The following is a 22,441-nucleotide window of genomic DNA, read 5'->3' on the forward strand; positions in this document are numbered from 1 at the left end:
TGGCATAGACAAAAATTTATTTTGTTTACACCGTCTCAACGCTTCCCTACTTCACAAATTTAATAGTTATGTTTAGTTAGCAAACCATTCAATAAGTTGCTTCGCTCTTTGCGAAATTTTCGGACTATCTTTTAGGTGGTATTGCATTTGGCGGGGATATGCGGGGGTATTGCATACGGAGCACGATATATGTACATAGCATGTATAACCTCATATGTATGTACTCTTGGCTTTGTTTTAGACAAAATGTCATCTGTCTTATTTCGTTTTTACTGGCTGACCGATTATCTCATCAGCTTCTACCAATATAATATTCGTTACAAAATTGTATACATACACATCTAAAATTGCAAATAATAACCGGAACCGGAATAGTGTTTTTTGTTTCCTTCTAATCAAAAATATAAGCGGCGCTCATTTAGTGGAAGAACTTCATAATAAGGAACCAAATTACGAGTTTGGTAACAACTTCGTCCTCTCGATTAAGTTTTATATTAATATTGATATTTTGAATGTTTTTAGTTATTATTGATTTATGGCGTTCTTCCACCAAACTAACGATTTTATATTAAAACGTGCCCCATTCTAGCCGCAGCTATGTATGTATCTTTAAAGACTAAAAGCTATTAAGTTCTTAATATGCTCCCCCCCCCCTAACTAAAAATTGACCGAATTGAGCTTATTCCGTTAATTAATAGATATTTGTTTTTGTTGACTTAGCTTACTACGTCTACAAAAAGTTTTGCTTCTGGGAAAAATAGAGCAACCTATCCTTAAATATGAGCAAAACAAAACCGTCTTCATGTAAAGTTAGTGACTAGATTACCCGGAATTATGAAAAAAGCGTAAGTACCGGTTAAAATATTTTGCATATCTACTAAGTACTAAACACTCATCGGATAGCAACTTTTGCTTTGGCGCTTCTTAAGCTTAAAATTACCGTTCGTATGATTGAACAACCCTACGGCAAGCAATCTGTATTTCTAAATACATATGTCCGGTAACAACTAATACTTTGTTTTAGAAAACCCTAACTGGACACAAATGAGGCCGTCCTACACCACGTTCACAAGTTACTACTCATGTATTGACTTTTTATAAAACTAACATTAACCTGACAACTTAAACTAACAAAAGCCAATTTCTGCTGTCAAACTTATACATATACATATTAAGTTAAGAGTAAAAATTCATGCACTGGAAAATACACATTCATAATGAGTGTGGTTACACTGGTCTTGTTATCTGCTTATCTGCTTATGTGGTTATATTTTTTTATTCATTTTACAACGATAAAATACACTATAGAAAAATAATTTTTAACCAGATAACCATGCACAAGTGCGAAAACCTATAATTCTATATAGTTACTTATAATGTAAAGTAGTTTTTGGGTAGGTTAAAAAATATCAATACAAATTGGACACATTTTAATTTTTAAATAGCCTCCTTTAATGTCAGACTCTGTAATACTTCGCGGCTAATCTTACCAAAACCATAAAATTTTCATAAACAAATTCATCTTTCTTCCCTGAGATGCTGTCTAGTATGTATGTATGTATGTAAGTATGTACAAGGACTCAAAAAATATTGAAAAGTTGATTTTTTTTTTTTTAAATATTCGCAATGATTTTCAAGTTGAATTATTATTTTTTCTTTAAAGATATTACGAAAAAAAAAAATGGCGTTGCTTTTTAGTATTCTATTTTATTACATAAAAATTCATGTTTATATGGAAAAACGGGCAAAAAAATTTTAAATAAATTATGATTTATTATACTAAAATTATGGGTTATAAACCTGAAAACGCACAAGTTTTCTACAAATTCAGATTAAAAAGTCGAAGTTTTGATGAAAATGGGTTGAATTTTTTTTTTTTGTAATTTGCATAAAGTTTAAGATTTGATGTAGGTACATACATATATGGTTTTCGTTGAAGCGTGCAGAATATTTTTGTATAAAAAATAACAAAAAATAAATAAATAAATTTTACTAGAAAAACATTGAGAATATTCAAAACAAAAAAGAAAAAACCAACTTGTGAACACTTGTTTGAGTCACTTTATATGCAATGTATGTATAGATATATTGGATAATGTTCAACAACTTTTTCTTTAATGGCAAATTCTAAAATTTTCATTTTCTTATGGAGTGGCTCCCGAGGCTCACGAGATTCTTTGTCGTATAAGCGCCTGGCAAAAGACTTACTACTATTCTTATTCTGACTTAGAAACTAATGAGTGCAATCAGCTATCACTTCGTTGAAGCTTCCTGAAGTCTAAATTGACCAAAACTCAGTTCACGAGCGGTGACGGTGAACATCGCCAGCCACATCTTCGTTGTTGCATCATTTATTCACTCATAATCCAAAATCCAATGCCATCGCCGTCGTCACTTGCTTACCGACAAATATATATGGAATAGCTGCATTGTCTATGCGGTCTCTAATTGGCTCTGTATTGCGTTTTGCATCTTCACTGCCAGCGGCAGGAATTCCTTTTGCATCTTAGCAAAATGTGTCTTAATGTGTTTGGTTAGATTATCGCTACGCTTAGCTGCATAATTGCATGAGGGGCACTGGAATATAGGCCGCTCCGTTGTAAATCGACATTCGAAGCGCCGATGGCGACTCAAACTTTTTCGCGTTTTATATGACTTGCCACATTGATCGCAAGAGTGTTGATACCAGGTCAAAAGAAAATCTAATTATACATATATATATATATATATATATATTGATCCCATGCGACAGCGACATATGTACATAGATATGGGTTCGAAATAATCGGCGGTGCGGCAATGATCGATGATAGATAGCCCGTACGTAGTATGTGTATGTAATGGTGATGTGACGTGACGTGGTTGATGTGGTGTGAGGTGAATTGAGTGGAGAGATTTTCAAACAAGAAGTAGAAGAAGAAGACAATATGATACATTTTATATACCTTCTACGGATTCCAATTTTTTTTTTTAAATGACTCAAGAGCAGAACTGAAGAGCATTGATGGATACATTAAGAATGAAATATTAAAATCAACAAATGTCTACAGAAGCAGCCCATACCTACTCGTAATAAAAAGAAAGATCTTTGACAAATTTTGCAAAATAAAAAATGCCTATAATTTGTTTGAAATCATTTACATATGTACATATGTAGTAAATGGAGCGAAACTAACTAAAAATCATAGTCACATTCAGACTAACAACAACACTATATACATATGTATCTGTGCTAACAGCGAATAACTATTAATACGTATTAAAACAATATTAAAAACATTCCGAAAATAATAAATTTTAATTGAAATTGTCTAAACTAGCCGCTGTAGTGTAGTGGTTAGCAGTGTGCGCTTCCACTCCGCAGGGCCTGCGTTCAAGCCCTGGTCAAAGCAACCTCAAAAAAAAAAAATATATATAGAAAAACGTTTTTTTTTTCTCAAGAGCGTTCGCCCCTGCCATGAAAAAAGCTTCTCATAAAAATAAAATCTCTAATCGGAGTCGGCGTAAAAGTGTGGGTCTCTTCCCTTTGCGTAACAACATCAAGGCGCACGCCACAAATCGAAGGAGAAGCTCGGCCAAACACTTCAAACTGTGGTGCCTTCTTTTGCAACCGAGCTACAAACGAATGGTAGTGTTGGTAAGTGAAAAAACTGCTCTACTGTGAATTGTTAATGGGAAAGTGGGGAGGGAAATTTTCATTTCCTTATATACGTGACTTATATTTTAAATAAGTATATATATTAGGCAAATACCTCGCAAAATTACTCATTTCTATTGTTTTTTGTATCTAAATCCCGTTAAAGTAATCACATATTTCTTGCCAGATACAAACAGGGTTGCTTAAGTAGCTTAAAAAAATTGTGCTCGGGCTGAGCGTTTTTTTTGTCGCTCGCTTACAAAAAAAAATGCAATTTTTTATTGAGCTTAAGACCGCTTTTAATTGTGCAAAAAAAAATAACAATAGTTTATAAATGGTAGAAGTCCTAGTTGCTATTTCGGAGATCACCACATCTTCTCATCAAACTTTTTCATCGCGTTCACTGGGATCCCAGTGGTGATCTTCGAAATAGCAGCAAATAAAGTGCAGAGTTTTCTGTACCCAATACTTCGAAAAGATTTCGGTACCCAATAGTTCCTATTCGGTACCTGATACCAGTTTTTACATTAAACCTTCGCCATTATGTATATTTAGTCAAGGAAAAAATTATTTCATTACTATTATATGCGATATTGGCTAAAAATTTGAACTTATTGCGGCAGTAAAATATTATTTTGCCACTTTTCACCTCATTCGAATAAGCATTCACCAAAAAAGTAAGAATAAGTATCTGTATTAAAAGCTCTATTTACATTCGGTTTTTGATAGCCGAGTCTGCCCTGAACCGCTTTTTCCATATTTTTGACCTACTTGCACTTTTATTAGAAACCTAAATAATTCGGTACGAAGTATGAAAATATTGGATACTTTTAAAATCGGTACCGAGTATCGATCAATACTTGAAAGTATCGACTCAGCACATCGCCAATATAATAATAGCCGTCATCGATTCGCCAACAGTTAGCAGTTATGCAGTTTTATAGCCCACTCAATTTTAGTGTCACAAAGTGCAAGTTTGAAGTAGCTAGGACTTACCGTTGATTTTTGAGATTTTTTTTTTTGTTGACAGTGTTAATATTTTGTTCCATACGAATTATGTTCCCGGATATGAAGAACATGAGCAACAAAAAAAAAAAAAAAAAAATGCAAACATCAACCGTAATTCCCAGCTTCTTCAAACTTGCAGTGCGGGCTACCATTTGATAGCTTTCAGAAGGTGCCGGGTTCGAATGCCGTCTGGCGTTTCCTAAATTTTATAATTTTATTTAAGTTTTTTTTTTAACAATAAAAAGCATCTGTGAAGTACCTATTGAACGAAAAACTCCATCAGAAAAGTTTCAGATAAACAGCCAAAAACGTATCAGTTTGACAACAATTTTCGGTACTTGTCTGTCCGTCCATACGTTTCTGCCGCACACTTTAGTGGAAAAACGGTTCGTCCAAGCATCCAAAAATGGAATTGGTAAACGAACAAAAATCCAAATTTCAGCCACTTTCTCCCCTTTTCGAATTGTTTCCTGTCTGGGGAATGATCGATATGCGCATTGAGCCCATAACTGCTGGTTTTATGTATGTATGTATATACTATTTTCTGCAGCAAATCTCGAGGTGGTATACAAGTAGGGCTCGGAATCTCATGCAAATGCATCTTTTTATTGGACATCATCAAATGAAATGGTTAAGTTATCTTTACGAATCATCGTTAGTGCATATTTTGCAGTAAATGCATGGTTTTGCATACTTTGAAAAAAATAAATTTAAATTTAGTGCGAAATCTGTTCGCAAACATTCATCTGAAAATCTTCTGGGATAGCAACTAGTGAAGGACAGTGGGAGAGAGCTGGCATATATCTCTGATCAATACGTAATTACCCTAATATGGGTCCCGGGATATAGGGACATTTACGGAAACAAGGCAGTGGACAAACTAGCAAGGTTCGGTTCGCACTGAATGCGTCCCATGTGGACATGGACGCCTCGCTTAGGGAGATAAAAACAAAAATTACCGAAGTTTATCACTCGAAGGCCAAGTAGAGGTGAAACTGTAATAAAGGATAACCCGGCAGTTCTGGGTGTCTTATGACCCACTTAAAGCCAAAGCTTAGGAATGAGCAAAGAAAATACCTACAAACTTAATGCACTGTGCACAGAGATTGCCCTTCAACAGATTTTGTCGCAGTTGCGATAACGCTGGCTCAAAAGAGACAGTCGAATACTTCCTGTGCGAGTGTCCCGCCTTTGCAGGGATGCGCCTAAAGACACCTTGCTGTTATTTGTTAGCTTCCAGAAGGTGCGGATCCGAATCCCATCAGAGGCAACATGTTAAAATATTTTTATTTTTTTGTCTTCTAAATATAAAAAAGCATCTGTGAAGTGCAGAACGAAAGCGTATTCAAACGAAAAACACGACTTTGAAGTTCTTTTAACCAAATGCATTTTAAATAAAATGCAGAGTCGGATAATTGGTTTTCTTCTAGGACATGGCCATGTTAATAAAGTTGGTTGCTTATATGAAAAAAGGAAGAAATCCAAACACTTGTAGTTCGTAAAAAAGTACTTTTTAAATTGCTTTTAAAGAAGTTCCATTTTCGACAGGGTAGTAAATTAATTTAAAAAATTGAAAATTCACCTCTGTATAACTCTGGAAGTGATAATTCCAGCACTCATAAAACGAGGACTTATATACAATACGATCTATCTACAGTTTTCACAAAAATGAGATTCCCATGCAAAAATCCACCTTAGACTTAGGGCCCTATTATATTTCTGTTGCAAACATGGGTTGCCTATGACACAAGAAAATTCTTTACCCATTTCTTGTACATTATTTGATGGCATGCATTAATGCAGGTTCAGATTCTTTAAATGCCGAAATTATCCTTTTCCTTATCCCTCGTCATATTTGGGTCATATCTAAAAATTACCAAAACAAATTTTTTTGGAATGTAAGGCATCGGCCGCTGTGGTGTAGTGGTAAGCAGTGCGCGCTTCCACTCATCAGTACCCCTGGGTGCAAGCCCTGGTCAAAGCAACATCGCAAAAACAGAAAATATAGGAAAAAAAAGATTTTTTCTTAACAGCGGTCGTCCCTCGGCAGGCAATGGCAAACCTCGGAGTGCATTTCTGCCATGAAAAACAGCTTCTCATAAAAATACAATCGCCGTTCGGAGTCGCCGTAAATCTGTAGGTCCCCCTCCGCTTTGTGTGGCAACGACAAATCGGAGGAGAAGCTTATTGACCTCAAAAGAGACTAACTCATTTTCTTACGTGTAATTCCTATGGGAACAGTAAACTCTCAATGCGCGACCTCTTAAAATTATCGGGTAGATTCATGGAGGATCATTACCAGGGGGCCGAAGAAAATAAGCAAGAAAAAATGCATTTTAAGCGCTTAGATAAGCAATAAATTTAAATATAGTTTAATGTTTTGTTTTTTTTTTTAATCGGTTTATTTCAAAGATTGAAAAATTACAATGGACATACAACTGTTACTTGATATTCTTAAATAATAGAGATCTGTGTTGGTCCTTCAAATTTTTTTTAAATATTCGTTATTCTCCATTTGAGAAAAATTATTTTTAATATCTTCACCAACACCAATGCCTTCCCGTAGAGACTAATGATTGGTTTTAAATTTTTATTTATCCAAGCAGATGACGGTCGCATTGCAGGGTGTTTAAGTTTTTTGACGTGGTCTAATGTACATAGGTCACCTTCAGGAATGTATTTTTTGAAATTATCGGCATAGTTTTCCGAAACTCTAGTATTAGTTTCGTGCCTCAACTTTTCTGGATAAAACATCTGAAAACTGTAAAAAAGCAAAATTGCTCTCAGAAAGAGAAAAACCAAAAAGTACGGGAATGCTTTTCGGGTAAAAACTATCAAATACACCGTGGACCGTTTTTTCTTTACATAGCAGTTTTTTTTTATCATTTGGCGATCTGATCAATTATACACAAATACACAAGCAAATTAACAAAAATACTTACAAAACTTGATATTTCTTCGCTACGATATATTTTATAAAGTGAAAATGCAGTTGTACTTTTGTTTTTGCTTATTCAACTTTCAATTCGTTTGAACAGCTGATAGTTTAGACACTACCACACTACCAAATTTTACCAGCAAAAATTCTTCGGGTAAAATCGCAGAACTTCTAACGAAGATAGGACGGACCGATTGTATGTACTCTCCCATTCAATCAATGTGCTCTAAGAAGGACTGTTTGAAGTTAAAAATAACACTCAAATCGTTCACCTCATTTGAACGAAATAAGGAGATGTCTTTCAACCTTTAATCGCAAGATTATTATTTCCTCAGTGACCAGTTCTTCATATTAGCTGGAATTTAAGGTATTTACTGTGATTGCTGGGGATAAATCACTAGCAAATCAAATGCAATATAAATAAAAAGTTTCATTGTGCAATTTATGCGACAATTCTGTAGATTTCCAGTTGAGCATCGAGAGAGCAATATTGCGGTAGTTATTACTCAGCTCAAACACATCCTTACTCTTTCCTCTTAATCTGCAGAATTTCATATTGGGGGACCCCAAAAAAAAAAATTTTTTTGCGCAACATCTTTGCAGATTATTTCAACCCACTGCGGTTATTTCCAAAAACGAGACCAAAACATCCGTAAGGGTGGTAGATAACGATAATGTTCGAGAAGCCATTGCTTCTAGTTATTCTACTATCAGGCCAATTCTTAATACTCCCGGGGAGTTTGTTCTCCGGGAATTGGTTTCTTCCGAATCCCCCAATAATTAACTTCCACGAGAAGCATTTTCCCCGAAAACTTGGGAGGAGGAAACTCGAACTTCGAAAAAGCTGTTTGACACTTTTTTGAGAGCGCAACTCCGCCATTTAATGTAAAAAATCCTCAAGGAATTTTTTAGTTCATGATAGGAGGAAAGAGAAAAGATAGAAAACTCCCGGGGAGTTTCTGTTCAGAATCGGCCTGAATAAGTTTTCGAAGGCCAGAGTTCTTTTTGAAGTTTGCTTATATGTACATACGTATGTATGTATGTGTGTATGTACATAAAACACATTTGGCATCTACATTTTTGCTAGAGGGCTTGGCCGAGCTTCTCCTCCAATTTTTGGTATGCGACTTAATGCTGATACTCAGGGACCTTCAGTTTTACGCCGCCTCGCCCCCGGGAAATGGATTTTATAAGAACTTTTTCAAGGCAGAAATATACTCGAAGGTTTGCTTTGACCACGGATCGAACCTTGGCCCTGTGGAGTGGTAGTAGGCAAATCTAACCGCCCGGTGGCACATACATACAAATAATCAGGGCTATCACTAAATCCATCGTGGTCCAAAATTTTTGTGAAATCTACGAAAATGCTATCACATAATTGGATTAGCTGGGAACATATAGCGCCTAGACACGTCCATAGCAATTCGGATTGAAGGATCGCATTCCTGATGATTTCTGAAAAAATCATACTACCACCAATAATAATATTTTAGCGCGTTGAGGTGCCCCCCGTCCTGATGTTATCACACCAATGAAGGGGCAGAAAACCATTTTTTTTATGTTTACCATTGCCTGCCGAGGGCGACCGCTGTTAGGATAAATTTTTTCTAATTTTAGATGTTGCTAGGACCAGGGATCGAACCCAGGACCCAGTTTTTAAATGACAGATATTATAATTGCATTTTTTTTAACAAAAATGTGAAAGTTTAACCTAAAATATTTATTCCACTGAACTCCACTAGACCCCTAGGTCTTAAAAAATCAAATATAACATCCCTTGCGACTATCCTTCGATCAGTTCGATTATTCAAGAAAATTAATCATTATACAAAAAACCGTAAGATTTTCCTAACTGGACCATAATATTTCCATATATACCTATGTACAGTATTGGACATATCTATAGCACCCCCTTTCAAAGCGATATTGTTTGCCACTTATGTTTAGTTATTTGTTTTTAAGAATTTTCAATTAAAATACAGTTCATTCTCTAACAAAATCCATATAAACCCATGTTTTAAACTTTTTAAAAGACCGCAAAAAAGAATTTTTTTGAGTACACAGTTTTATAGCGCATTCAATTTTAGTCAATAATGTGCAAGTTTCAAGTCGCTAAAGATTACCGTTGATTTTTTAGAAAATAAATAAATAAACACGAGTGGCAAACAATATGACTTTGAAATGGGGGTGCTATTGTATTGGCCAATACTGTATGTACATACATGTGTACGTACATAAATATGTAAGTTCTGGGTTGACTTTAGCGGTTACTCTTTTTCAGGAAAGACAATATACAAGCTAAGGGCTAACATTTACTGTTTAAAGCAGGGACCGTAACAGTTACGGGGCTTTATAATAAAAACCACAATTTAACAGTTAAAATTGGATTTCCATTTTACCGATCAAATTTAACCATAATTTTACGATTTTTATTTGTTATTTTAGGTTTTAATTTTTAATATATTAAAGAATTCAAAGCGGTCATAAAAGCGCATACTCCACCTTAAGCAATACAAATTATAGAAAAGATAAATCACAAAAATTACAATTATTTTTGATAGGAGGTTTAACAAATATTCGAAAAAATAATGAACCAAGAAATTATGATTTTGCAATAAACCAAAAACAAAAATGTTGGTATTTACTGGTTATTTTCGGTCTCTGATTTAAAATGTTTTTATGCTAACAAAAAGGCTCTGAAGATAAATCTACGAAATGAAGTAAAAAATAATAGTTTTTATACATCAATATTTTTTAGAAAAAAAAAGAACAAATCTGTGCTTAAAATTGTCACAGCAAGCAATAATACCTACATACATACATATGTAAACAGATTTATAAATCAATTACAAAGGAAAGGAATTACAAAAAAAAAAAACAAAAATTAAAAGACGAAACGAAAAATGCAAACGACATTGACGTGCCCAGAACTGAAAAGAACGTGCCCAAACAGCCCAAAATAAGTCCCAAAAAACCTAACTTATTCGTACATACATACATATGCATATGTTCACAAATGCATCGCATTATATGCAAATATGTACATATGTATGTAAGTACCAAAAAAAACATAAAATAAATGAACAGCAATTATTTTCGCTTAAATTTAAGCCATATTTTTATATTTGTATTTGAATAAAATTTACAATTTCCGTAAAATTTTTTTTTTTTTATCAATACTGTATTGTATGCTAAAAATATACAATCAAACAAATGACGACAGCACAAAACACCAAAAGGCAATGCGGCACAAAGTCGGGATGGAAACACAGTAGAAAATTGAAAAGTGTATGGTGAGTTTAGCAGATTTGTATTTTCCTACCCACAAAACACAAAAATGAATGTATGCGTGTACTTTTACATCCACCAAAGAGTGCACACTGCTATATGCTTAATCGTAGTAGTAGTAGTAGTAGTAGTAGTAGAAGTGATACATAGTAGTAGTACTAGTAGTAGTAGTAGTAGTAGCGGTAAATGTGGGGATGAGATAGACGATTGGTACATATCTAAAAGAGATTTAGTTTAAAATCGATTAGTTAGTTCAAAGTAGGCAAACTGAAATTAAAACAACATTTCAAATTATAATGCGGGCTCTGAATCTGAAACCCCAAACCCAGAGGTCAGAAACATTAAAGCATACACATTTGTCTTTTGTGCAATGCCGATCGATGGTCATAGTAAGGACAAGCAGAAATTGAGAAGAAAAACAAACCGTTTGACCAGTCTGAAAGATAAATACAAAATTGCAGTTAAAATATTTATTTAATATTTTAAATCATCAAATTAAATATATGTATGTATAAGTTTTTTTTTATTATTATCGCTTAATGCAAAGAACATGTCGGTTTACACATTAAAAAATTGTTTGTTACAATGAATTTTAAAAATAACTAAACTAATTGAATTGAGCGCATGCATGCATACATAAATATGTACCTATGTTATGTACATAGGTATGAATATATGTAAAATATTTAATATATGTGTTTATGTACATACATATGTACATATACATATATGTATGTGTTTTTGCGGGTTTTACCAACTCCATCTTGTGCCGGTTTTACAAATCTTAAATGATTAATAAATTACGTAAAAAATACATCTTAGAATGTTCACAACACATATTCATTTCCTTACATAGCTAATATGTAGCATAGAAAAATTCGTTATCTTTTTTGGTTTGCACATATACCATAAGTCTGTTTTAATTTACAATATTTTTAAGGATGAGCATTCTACTAAAAATACGTTTTTGAAATTCACAATGCCCATACATACTACATACACAATGAAACTCTATCATCAGCAGTTAGTAACTTTGTAATATTTCCAGATGTCGATGAACTCTGTACACACCGGCACGCCAGGCCAGCAAACTTCCTGGCTTATGTAAATGTTCAATGCATACAACATTCAGACTAGAATTCGATGTACCTTTGTATAGTACATACATATGTATGTATGTAAATGTACTACGTATATATTAGAGACTGTAACGAGTATGACATAAAATTTCGTTTTTTTTGTATCTTTATGGCGAAAATAAGATTTAATTGTACTTGGGAGTACCCGAAAAACTCCTTTAAACTGGGAAAGTCCCGAATAAACCCTGAAACACCTCGAAAGACCCCGAAAAAGACGCAAAGTCGAAGCCAAAGTTCCGAAAAGGTCCTGAACGGTACCCAGCGAAAGTCATAAAAAATTCAAACAAAACGAAAAATCCCTAAGCATTTTTTTAGTATGCCCAAGAAAAAAGCTAAAAAATTCTACGATTTGTATGTAGCTCAAAAAATACGACACCAAAATAATACACAAGTTTTCTAAGTCATGAATAGGTACGATGGTACTCTGCAATGAAAGATAATTCTAACGGTACATCTTTTTTTCACATATTTTTGATTTCGAAACTAAAATTAACTTGCATTTACAGTCTCCGACACATATGTGTTCGTGCGTAAATACATACATACATACAAATGTATATAATAAATCTCCTTATCGGCGATACTTGATATGTGTTTTTTTTTTTTGTATTTTTAAACATTTAAGTATACAAATTTAGTTTTCTTTGAAACTCAGCGCATAGGCTGACTTAAGTAGAGTTGCGAAACAATCAGATGATCATTACTTTGGTCCAATTAATAATAAATAATACAAATAATTTACTACAAACTAGGTAGGATCAACTGTGCTGAACTGCTGCTCCCTGGAGATCTCGTTAACAGTTAATACAAATTTTGGCTGAACAGCTTTTATTTGGTTGTTTTGTTTTTTTCCTATAATATAAAAGTGTAAGTGTGTGAACACACAGGAAGCGGTGCATACATATGTATGTATGTACATTCATTTTGACTTTGAATATTCTATTTCTTTTCTTTTTTAAGGATGGCGCTGCTGTTAACTGAAATCAAAACAATTTTTTGGTAATTTATTTTTCGATAAATCTCTTCAAGGGCACAACTATTTTAGCCGACCTTCGCTTATCCTTGGCAACTAATTTTATGCGGAAAACTCCACACGGCCTCATTCATTGTGAACACAAACAGCGCCACTACGCTCGGAACAGCACCGCTTTCTATCTGTACGTACACTTATACCTGTCATGAGTAAATACATATGTATGCATGAATGTACATGTTTATGAATGTAGTATGTGCATATGTCCACCCACCCACACATACATCCATACATATGTATGTGTTTAATCTAAAAATGCAATACATATAAAAGTATAATAAACATAAATACTGCAAATGAACAAAATAAAACTATTACTTTTATAAAAAAAAAAAAAAAAAAAAAAAAAAAAAAAAACATCTTTGAAATGTTAATACTTTTTGGTCGCGTTCCATTGTTAAATTTCTGTCATGCTTCGAATAGAATGTTATGTATGTATGTTTGTACATATATGATTTGTGAGGAGGGATTGGGCACCTCAAAATCGAAAATATGTTTCTAATAAACTAAATAGAAGATTCAATAAATAAGTTAATAAATTAATAAAGTAATACGTGAATAAATAAATACATAAATGAGTATTGTTAATCTATCTCGTAAATTAATATCCTTGGTATTTTTCGACAAAAAGGCCGCTTAGTTGTTGTTGTTGTAAGCGAATGGCATGGTATTGATGAGACGCTCCTTTAGCAAGGAATTCGATATAAGTTGAATGCCCAGTTTCATTTTCCAATCCTCACCAATGGCGTTCATGGCTTTGTTCGCCGCCAATTGTCCGGCAATTTTATCGTCATCGACGACGACGCTACCGGCCAAAGAATGGGCGATTTCCTCATGCATTGTTGCATCTGGCGTCTTGCCGTTGCCAATGCTATCTCCAATAACTGCTGCCGCCGATATAGCTGTGATGGCTCCTGTTAGACCGTATGTTGGCTTCATGTCTGCATTCGCGGCGCATGCGTCACCATCAATGTCTCCGCCTCCGCCTCCGCCTCCGCCGTTAACGTGGGCTGGTCCATGCGGACTGTGTGGCGCATTATTTGTCTCGTAATGAGCTTTTTTCAGTGACAGATTTTCGGGCGCCGAGCCATCACAATCATTGGCGTTATTCAAGCCGCCGCCAACACTATTCTCGCCACAGCTGCGATATCCACCGCCACTGCCGCTTCCACCGTGGTGGCTACTACTTGTTGTCTGTTGAGCTATTGCCGGCGGAATGCCGTGCTTCGATGTCAAATGGCGGACCATGTGGTATTTGCGCCGGAAACGCGAGGGACAGAGGTCGCAACTAAAACGTGGCGGAATACCAATGCATTCGTCCCGCATGTGCCGCTGCAAGTGACGCTTGCGCAAGTAACTCTTTCCACAAACTGCACAAGGAAACCGTTCATGCGGATTCTCAGTAAACATTTCACCCCCGACTAACATTGACGATTTAAATTCATACTTTAGGTCTGTTAACGACAACATGCGTGATTCGAGATCGTGAGCGATTTATCGGGGGGTTTATGCGTAGTAGATGGTGTGTGTGTAATGGGTTTTTATGTGATGTATGAAACGAAAACAAAAATGAAATAAAGAATTTATATAAAGTTATTATTAACTATATTCGATAAACGCTTGAAAGTTGTGAAACACTGCGTTGTTTTTGAATTCGAACTTTATTTTCAATTTGCGTTTTTTTCTTATGTATGTATGTATAATTTTTTTTTAATGCAATTAAGCAAGAAAGCTCAAAGTTTACTCACAACTCACTGATGTCTACGTAAAAATTCAAATTACTGCATCCAATGTCCTTATGGCGGAGGAATGAGTACTACGTGTAAGTACTATACATATTTGGAAATACGCTTGGCCGTCAACCGACATCAAGCATCATCTCATATAAAACCAAAAGATTAAATTTACAATATTTGTACTATAAGCCTACGAGCGTAGGCATACTATACTTATGTATTTCATATTTCAAAGGCAACTATAGATTCAACTACTAGACTAGTATTTCAATATTCACAAACTACACAACGTTAAACTATACAGTCTAATCTAATATTACCAACATATATGTATGTATATATGGAACTGAGTCGAAGCAAATCATCAAATCATCAGAAAATCATCAAATCGTCAAATCGGAGCAGTATCACCAATTAATTATCCTCTAGTACATTTTGTTGTTATACATATATTTGCAGCAAAAAACGCGAATCCATATACATACGTCCACGTCGTATAACTCGGGTTAGTAAGTTCACCTCGTCCAGTCCGTCCGCTCGTGTTTTAAGCTTCAGGACACCGTTAAATCCACGACATACATAGAAATGTGTTTTTGCCGGAGGTTCTGAGCTGTCTTGAACCATGTTTCGAGTACATACACGCGATTTGCAAAAATTCTCTCTTACGCATATTCAATCACACAGGGCTCTTTATTAGAACATTTTCATAGGCAATTGCATTACATACGATTACTATTGTTTCCATTTTAAATATATGTACAATTTATGCTATAAATACATATGTAGATGATAATAAATATTAACTAAGCTAAACCTGCTTAGGACTACACGGCATACAAACATACAACTTGCTGAAATAATTGATCTTTGATCAAAGGAGAACCATGATACAAAATTAATTTGGTGCGTCATGAACATTATTTTCGAACTGGAAAAACAAAGGTGTCGAGTTGTGCGCGTTGGCCATGCTTTCACATTCACATTCACATTCACATTTTCTTGTTGTGGATGCCGTGCTTTTGCCGCAAATGTAGCTTCAAATCATACTTCCAAGAACAGGAGAACGCACAAAACTCGCAGTGAAACTGCACCGTGGCTTTCTTTGCAACACCCGCCGCCGCCAGCGCCAAGTGCGGCGAAACTTTGCTGAAGCAGCTGCTGGCCGGATTGAGTGTATTGATGCCACTTTCCGCAGCCACGTTCGCCTCGCCTCTACTACCTCCTATCGCCTTGTCCGCACAGCTGGCGGATAAACTTTTTCCAGCGCTATGGTCTGTTATTGGAGTTAAAGCAATGCTGGCGGTGCTGCCTGTTTTAGAAGCGGCGGCGACATCCTGCACTGTGCTTGCTTGCGGCGGCATGAGCATTGAGCTACCAATTAAGTTGGCCAATTGGATTGAGGCGGCAGCTGATATTTGGCAACCACTACAACTACTATGGTGTACGGATGGTGTTGATGACGTTGTTGGCAGGCATGTGGTCGCGTGCGTAGGCATAGGTGGTGGCGGTGTTGGTGGTGTCATTGCTCTTGTGCATGCGCTAGTTAGGCTATGTGGCTGTATAATTTGCAAATGTTGCTGCTGTTGTTGCTGTTGCTGTTGCGTTTGACTCTGCGGCTGCTGTAAAAAATTAGTTCTACAGCATTTGTACATTGTATGAATCGATATTTCTGGTTCAAGCACGTCACACAATAAACTTTTCGCAGTTGCCAGTGTCATCGGCGTTGACGTTGACGCTGACGCTGGCGTCTGTGTTGGTGTTGATGCATTTGAAAAAGAGCTACTAGCAGTCGTATAAGCAAGGTCTGCAGAGGGAACAACAGCAGCTTCGAGTGCTGCAACAGAAGCAACCAATTCGTTTTGACCGTTATTGTTTTGGTTACCATCGTTTCGATCAGCACCGTGTGTGTCACGTTGTTTGTTATAGACCACCATTGCTTTATTGTTGTTATTGTTGCCATTGTTGTGGATTTGGATGCTGGCTGCATTCCTTGCCGAAGCTGCTGCGACGACGGCCGCTGCTGTGGCAATATTATACAATGTCCGTAAATCTGAAAAATTGATGATTTCGCATTGGAAATGGTTTTAAGGTGTTGTATGTGTGTCTTTCTGGGTGATTTCCCTTTCTGTTTTGCCCTACTATGTATAAGTACGTACGTAAGATACCTACGAAAATATTTTCAAGGACCTCGATATACATATGTATGTATGTATGATTGTAATGAATATGCACAAAAATCTACACGGACGGTACACATGACTGTAGATGTACTATCACATGTAGTGTGTAAATGAGCTTTCGAAGAACCCACATGAGCACGCAACCCAGCTGAAGATCTCTCCTATGCCCATAATACATACATACTCTCTAATTATTAACACACACATTCAAGAATAATTGTACGAAATTATGTTATACATACATACATGTGTATGTGTGTATGTTTCCTGTAAAGGCTAATTCACTCGTTTTAATAAACTTAAAAAGTAATTTTGATAGGTATCTCTATGAATGTATGTATGTATGTATGTGTATGCATATGTGTATATGTATTAATGTATACCCATTACTTATGTAGAAGATTTCAGTAAAACAACATGTTATTTACTATATTGCGTTTATATTTCATCGATTAATAGTTGGTTGGTTATGTACGAATATACATAAATACATACGTATGTACGTACGTATATGTATGTAAATACAACATACACACTTTATTTATTGAAGTAAAAGGCATTTGTAAACGTTCGTTTTAAATAATTACATACATACTATGTACAGAAAGAAAGAACGAAAAAAACAAAAAATTAAGGTAAAAAAATAGACATTAGGGATTTGTAGAATATCGGCCAGAATCGGCCGATTTGGAAGCTGCAAAACGTTCGGCAACGTCGCATCTGCCTTTCACACAATACGCGCTATCACCAAATTAAACACTCTATTTATGTATATATGCACAAAACTTACATTTATTCGGTTAAAATGCACTTAACTAATTATATACATACAAACATATGTATATGTATGTGTGCACACATTGTCACAACATGTACAATTACATAGAAATGCATAGATTATTTTTTTACTATAAAACTTAATGTAAAATAAAGTGATTTTGTAATAATAGTAACCAGGTCTTACAACTATTACAACTAAACCCCAAAAGCACTCTCAAACACATTTAGATGGAATTATAATTACTTAGACCAGTCTCGTGGCTCTGAATAACTTACCCGATATTAAACATGAAATTGTATAATGGTTTCGAACAATAAACTACACCATTCTGCCACACTAAATTTCACAAAAATCCCCCCTTTTATTTCTAGTTTCCTTCAGTATTAGTGCACCAATCCTACGAGTATTTATTACAGAACACAAACTTAGTTTGATCCCCCCACAATCCTCTGTATGTATGTATGTTTTCATTTTATTCTTTGGTTAATCTTGCCAAAACGGTTTGCACACGAAATTTTTCAATTCGAACCTTGAATGTCGTCGAACAGATAAAGAACGAGCTTTTATTTTAGTCAGCACATTCTCCCTTAAAGGAGTCATCTAAACATTGCTGGCGCTGGCGCTGATGCTGATGCTGATGCTGAAAATGGCGTAATTGATAAAAGTTCTGTGGCATAGTCGGCGGTTGATTGCTGACGCTATTACCTATCATGGATAATTTCCCCCCGTGCGCATTGTTGGCCCCACCAACCAACTCCTTTCGCAGCTGTCGACTGACTTTGTTGTTCTCTTCGGAATCGAATTTATCGTTTCTGTCGTTGTCGTTGTCGTCGTCGTCATCATCGTCGTCGTTATTATCACCTTCGGTATCCAAATCGACCACTTCAACACCCATAAAACTACTGACACTTGATGGCATAGAGGTGGTGGTTGTATTGAATGGGAGCGGCGCTTTTGTTGCATCTAGCGCATCTTCCAACTGACTGCGTGTTGTTGTCGCAGTATACGACGATAACATTGGCTGCAAGCGTTGTTGGTGGGGTGGCAGGCGATGTGCGTACCCCCCATGCGATCGCACGCCATGATTATTATTGCCAATGGCACTCGTTGTTGCCGGGCGTCGAAACAAAGAGCGCATTGCCATTTCGGGATGCTTTTTTCGCACATGTTGGCGCAAATGGTCGGCACGTTTCGTCCGGTGCCCACACACCGAACATACCATACTTTTACCCTTACCACATTCTTGGCGCATATGTCGACGCAGGGTTCCATGGCGGCGATACGTTCGATAGCATTGCGGACACTCGTAGTTCTCTTCGGAATTATCGAGCAACTGGTAACGCGAACTTATGCCGGAGTATAGCGAATCGGTGCATTCGTTGGCTGCAGAGGTGTCCTGCCTTTCGGGCGAACTACTTTCAAATATGTTGCTATTCGTTTTATCTACGAGCATATCCGCTGTCAGTGATTGTTGTTGTTGTTGTTGTAGCTGTTGTCTCGAAAATGTACAGCCGGATGACCGAATAGTATTTGTATTGGTGGCGTTGGTAGCGATGGTAGTGGTAGTATTGGTTGGATGAGCAAAGGAGGGGAAATATCCTGAAATTTGGTGTTGTTTAGTTTTTCCTTTAAAATTTCGATGAGGAAAGAGCATGTTTATTTAATACATTTGTATTTTGGTTTGTTGTTTCTGGTTATTGGAAATCTTATAGCATATGCAGTAGATATGTACTTGTGTGTGAATAGAAAATATAAAAAAAAATTTAATTTTCGAATTAAAATTTAATAACGAAACTTTCGATTTTTCGTGTAGTTGCGTGCGTGTGTATGCATATTTGTTAAACATTTCTGTACATAGGGTATACATATATATATGTAGTTTGCTTTAGTATTTTAGGCATGCCAATAGAAGATAAGAAGCCAGCAGCGCGAGCCCTTTGATCTGTACGAATAGTACTACAGATCGCAATGGCTCAAACAATATTACAATCACAATGCACATTCTGAGTTGCAAAATTCTTCAATGTTAATTTCTTTTTTTTGTTTTTAGTTTTGGTTAATAAAATACTATGTTAAATTATTACATCAGTTAGACCGACTTAATAGCGGTTATCCTGGCTGTGTACAACTGGTGGGAATATAAGAAGTTTGTAACGTACCCCGTACATACATACATATGTAAATATTTCATACGGCTAGCCAAAACCAAGTGTTGGCAGGTGTAAATTGGACGCGCTTTTATAAAAAGCGTTGGGCACAGAGCGAGTTTTGAATTTTTTTCATCCCTGGCAAAAAATCGAGTTAGTGCATGAACATTTTTTTTTTAATTCATCGCAAAAAGTCGAATTAAGTTCATTTGTGTTTTTTAAATATTTTTTACCGCAAAAAAGCTCGTCTCTTCAGAGAGGATAAATAAGTCCCTCTACCTGTACGGGGAAAACTTACTTTCACTACATAAAATCTCATTCAAATAAACAAGAATTTAAAAGCATTCTATTTGCTTGAATCGGTAAAAAAATTCATCGAAAACATCGATTCTACCCCTGAACTGATAATGCAAAACCGTCATCTAACATACCGTGAGTTAGAGGCAACTTTGGGCTTTACGTATGAAAGAAACGATTAAAACCCATATAATTTGGCAACAATAAAATCTATTTCGCTGCTAAGCGTACCATTTGTGGGCCAATTAAGATGGGTAACTGGGCACTGAAATGAAAATGTACATATGTATGTATATTGTGAATAGCAAATATATTTAGTTAAGTGCTATGAAATTGAAGATAATAGAATTTTGAAGTATTAGCAAGCAAGACTCGTGTGTAAACAAGCAGCAGGAGCAGTTGAAAAAATAAATAAATTTTCTCAAACTAATTTTCCGCGGAAACCACAAAAATGCAGTTGCCAATAGAGCAACTCAGTGGCCAGCTTTCAGTTGCCAGTTGCCATATGTGATACCATTTCAATCAATGGCAACACAATTGAAGCTCGATTGCCATCCGTAATCAACAAATTGCTTTTTGCTGTACTAGTAATCGTACGTAGCCACTTCCATTCACTGGCACACGGTAGTACTCAAATTGATTTGTGAAGACCAGTAGTGCGATTCCCATTTTTCTTAACGACCGATATTCGTTATTGATAATGAACGACGTTTGTAGCTTGCAGTAGCGAATAGGCTATTCTCAAAAACACGCTGAACGACAGAATTCGTTAGACATGTCGATAAAGAAGTTTACGACGATTGTCGTTAATTACAATGCCAAATATGGCAATATTGACGTTTGACACTCAATATTTAAAAGAAACTTGTTATTGTTGCGCGTATTATTGTGTCGGGATTGTTGTTTGTGAATACAATATGAAAAAAAGAAGAGCAGGAGCTACTACGGAGCAGTACCATAGGATGCTGGACTGCTTATTTGGCAATAACGGTCTCGTGCAAGGCGAATTTAATAAGGGGGTATAAGCCGTATATAAGTAAAAAATTACAAATTATACGCACAATTACAGTATGAATTACAACAAACACATAATTTTGACATTATGCTTTCCACGTCTAAAAATTCAGCTTTGGCTCTAGTTTTCGACGTAAGGGTACTTGAAAATTTCCTTAAATGTAAAGTGTTTTTATAAATAACTCCAACAAAGTCCGTTAAAGTCATTTTACCAAACTTTTTCACGTGACTATTTTTTAATATAACCTTCACTATAAAAAATAGTCATGTTAAACATTTTATTAAAACAACACTAAAGCTGATTTATTTACAAACAAGTTAAAATTGAAGCAAATGCTCTAGTATCGTTATCTCGAAAACTGGAGCCAATCTGACAAAATTTAGAATGCCCCAATTAAGTGAGATCAACTTTCTAAGCCTTTGCCAATGTTTTCAACTTGCACAGTGTAATAAATAAAAGGAACAATAATAAAAAGCACATCTATATGTGATAAATTTTTATTTATTAGTTATTTTTTATTATCATTTAACGATGAATTGGGCCTAATTTTTCTCAATAAAAACTTGAAACAATTTTATCGGTAGGCTTTTCAACGACAAAATATTCGTAGCTAGGTTATCGACAAATTTCGTTACGACAACTGTCAAAGCTACCGAAAATATTCGCTAAAAGCGTGCTTGAGAATTGCAGTTAACGAAACTTGTCGGAATCGTTAGCTAACGATACGAATATTGTCGTTAAGAAAAATGGGAATCGCACTACAGAGCAGATATTCAGGCTGAATTCGAAAACCATTTGTTAATTTTTTCCATTGTTGTTAGACGCAAAAGTAGAAAGCAGCCCTCGTACATATACATACATATATGATTAGGATGTGGTGGAACCATAACGAGGCGTAGTCCGTAGAGACGCACAATGGGAGTACAGCGGCCAAAAATAGTAAAAACTGACACAAGCTAATCCTGAGTAAGCAATTACGCAGATTCATAGAAAAGTATAACCCAAATCAAGGAAATTTTTTTATAAAAATTCATATTTTGAGTCAAAGAACGGGTTTCAAGAAATGATTTCTAGAAAAAAAATTGATTTCGTTGCAAGTAATTTTAATTTACTAGTGCCGATATACATACATATAAATTATAAGCCGATCTTTTTCATGTTTCACGTTTTTTCTTTAGTTCGCTAGTTTTTGATATTTGTGGGTATTATATCTATTTAAAAAATTATTTCAAGCTTTTTTTT

The 22,441-nt window shown here is 35.5% G+C and overlaps 2 protein-coding genes across 3 annotated transcripts in view; both read right to left on the reverse strand.

Moving 5' to 3' along the window:
* Window positions 1–2,036: 2,036 nt before the first annotated feature.
* Window positions 2,037–22,441, reverse strand: part of LOC118743492 (longitudinals lacking protein, isoforms A/B/D/L) — a gene marked incomplete in the record, with an annotated part of 75,812 nt that continues 55,407 nt past the window's right edge. Inside the window, 1 exon segment of the mRNA XM_036476213.1 lies at window positions 2,037–2,704. Coding sequence (XP_036332106.1) covers window positions 2,434–2,704 — 271 coding nt within the window.
* LOC118743494 overlaps window positions 13,376–22,441 on the reverse strand; it is a 107,951-nt gene continuing 98,885 nt past the window's right edge. Inside the window, exons 1-2 of one of the 2 annotated variants that reach the window (XM_036476217.1) lie at window positions 14,792–15,571; window positions 13,376–14,497 (exon numbers count right to left, since the gene is read on the reverse strand). In XM_036476217.1, coding sequence (XP_036332110.1) covers window positions 13,680–14,471 — 792 coding nt within the window. In that variant the 5' untranslated portion in view covers window positions 14,472–14,497; window positions 14,792–15,571 and the 3' untranslated portion in view covers window positions 13,376–13,679. Of the gene's footprint in view, window positions 14,498–14,791; window positions 15,572–22,441 lie in introns of those variants that run through there. The other variant, XM_036476216.1, reaches the window with a different exon arrangement.

This window comes from Rhagoletis pomonella, unplaced genomic scaffold, assembly GCF_013731165.1.
Source record: "Rhagoletis pomonella isolate Grant_MI unplaced genomic scaffold, Rhpom_1.0 Rhpom_scaffold_00007, whole genome shotgun sequence".
In the NCBI taxonomy this organism is placed as follows: domain Eukaryota; kingdom Metazoa; phylum Arthropoda; class Insecta; order Diptera; family Tephritidae; genus Rhagoletis; species Rhagoletis pomonella.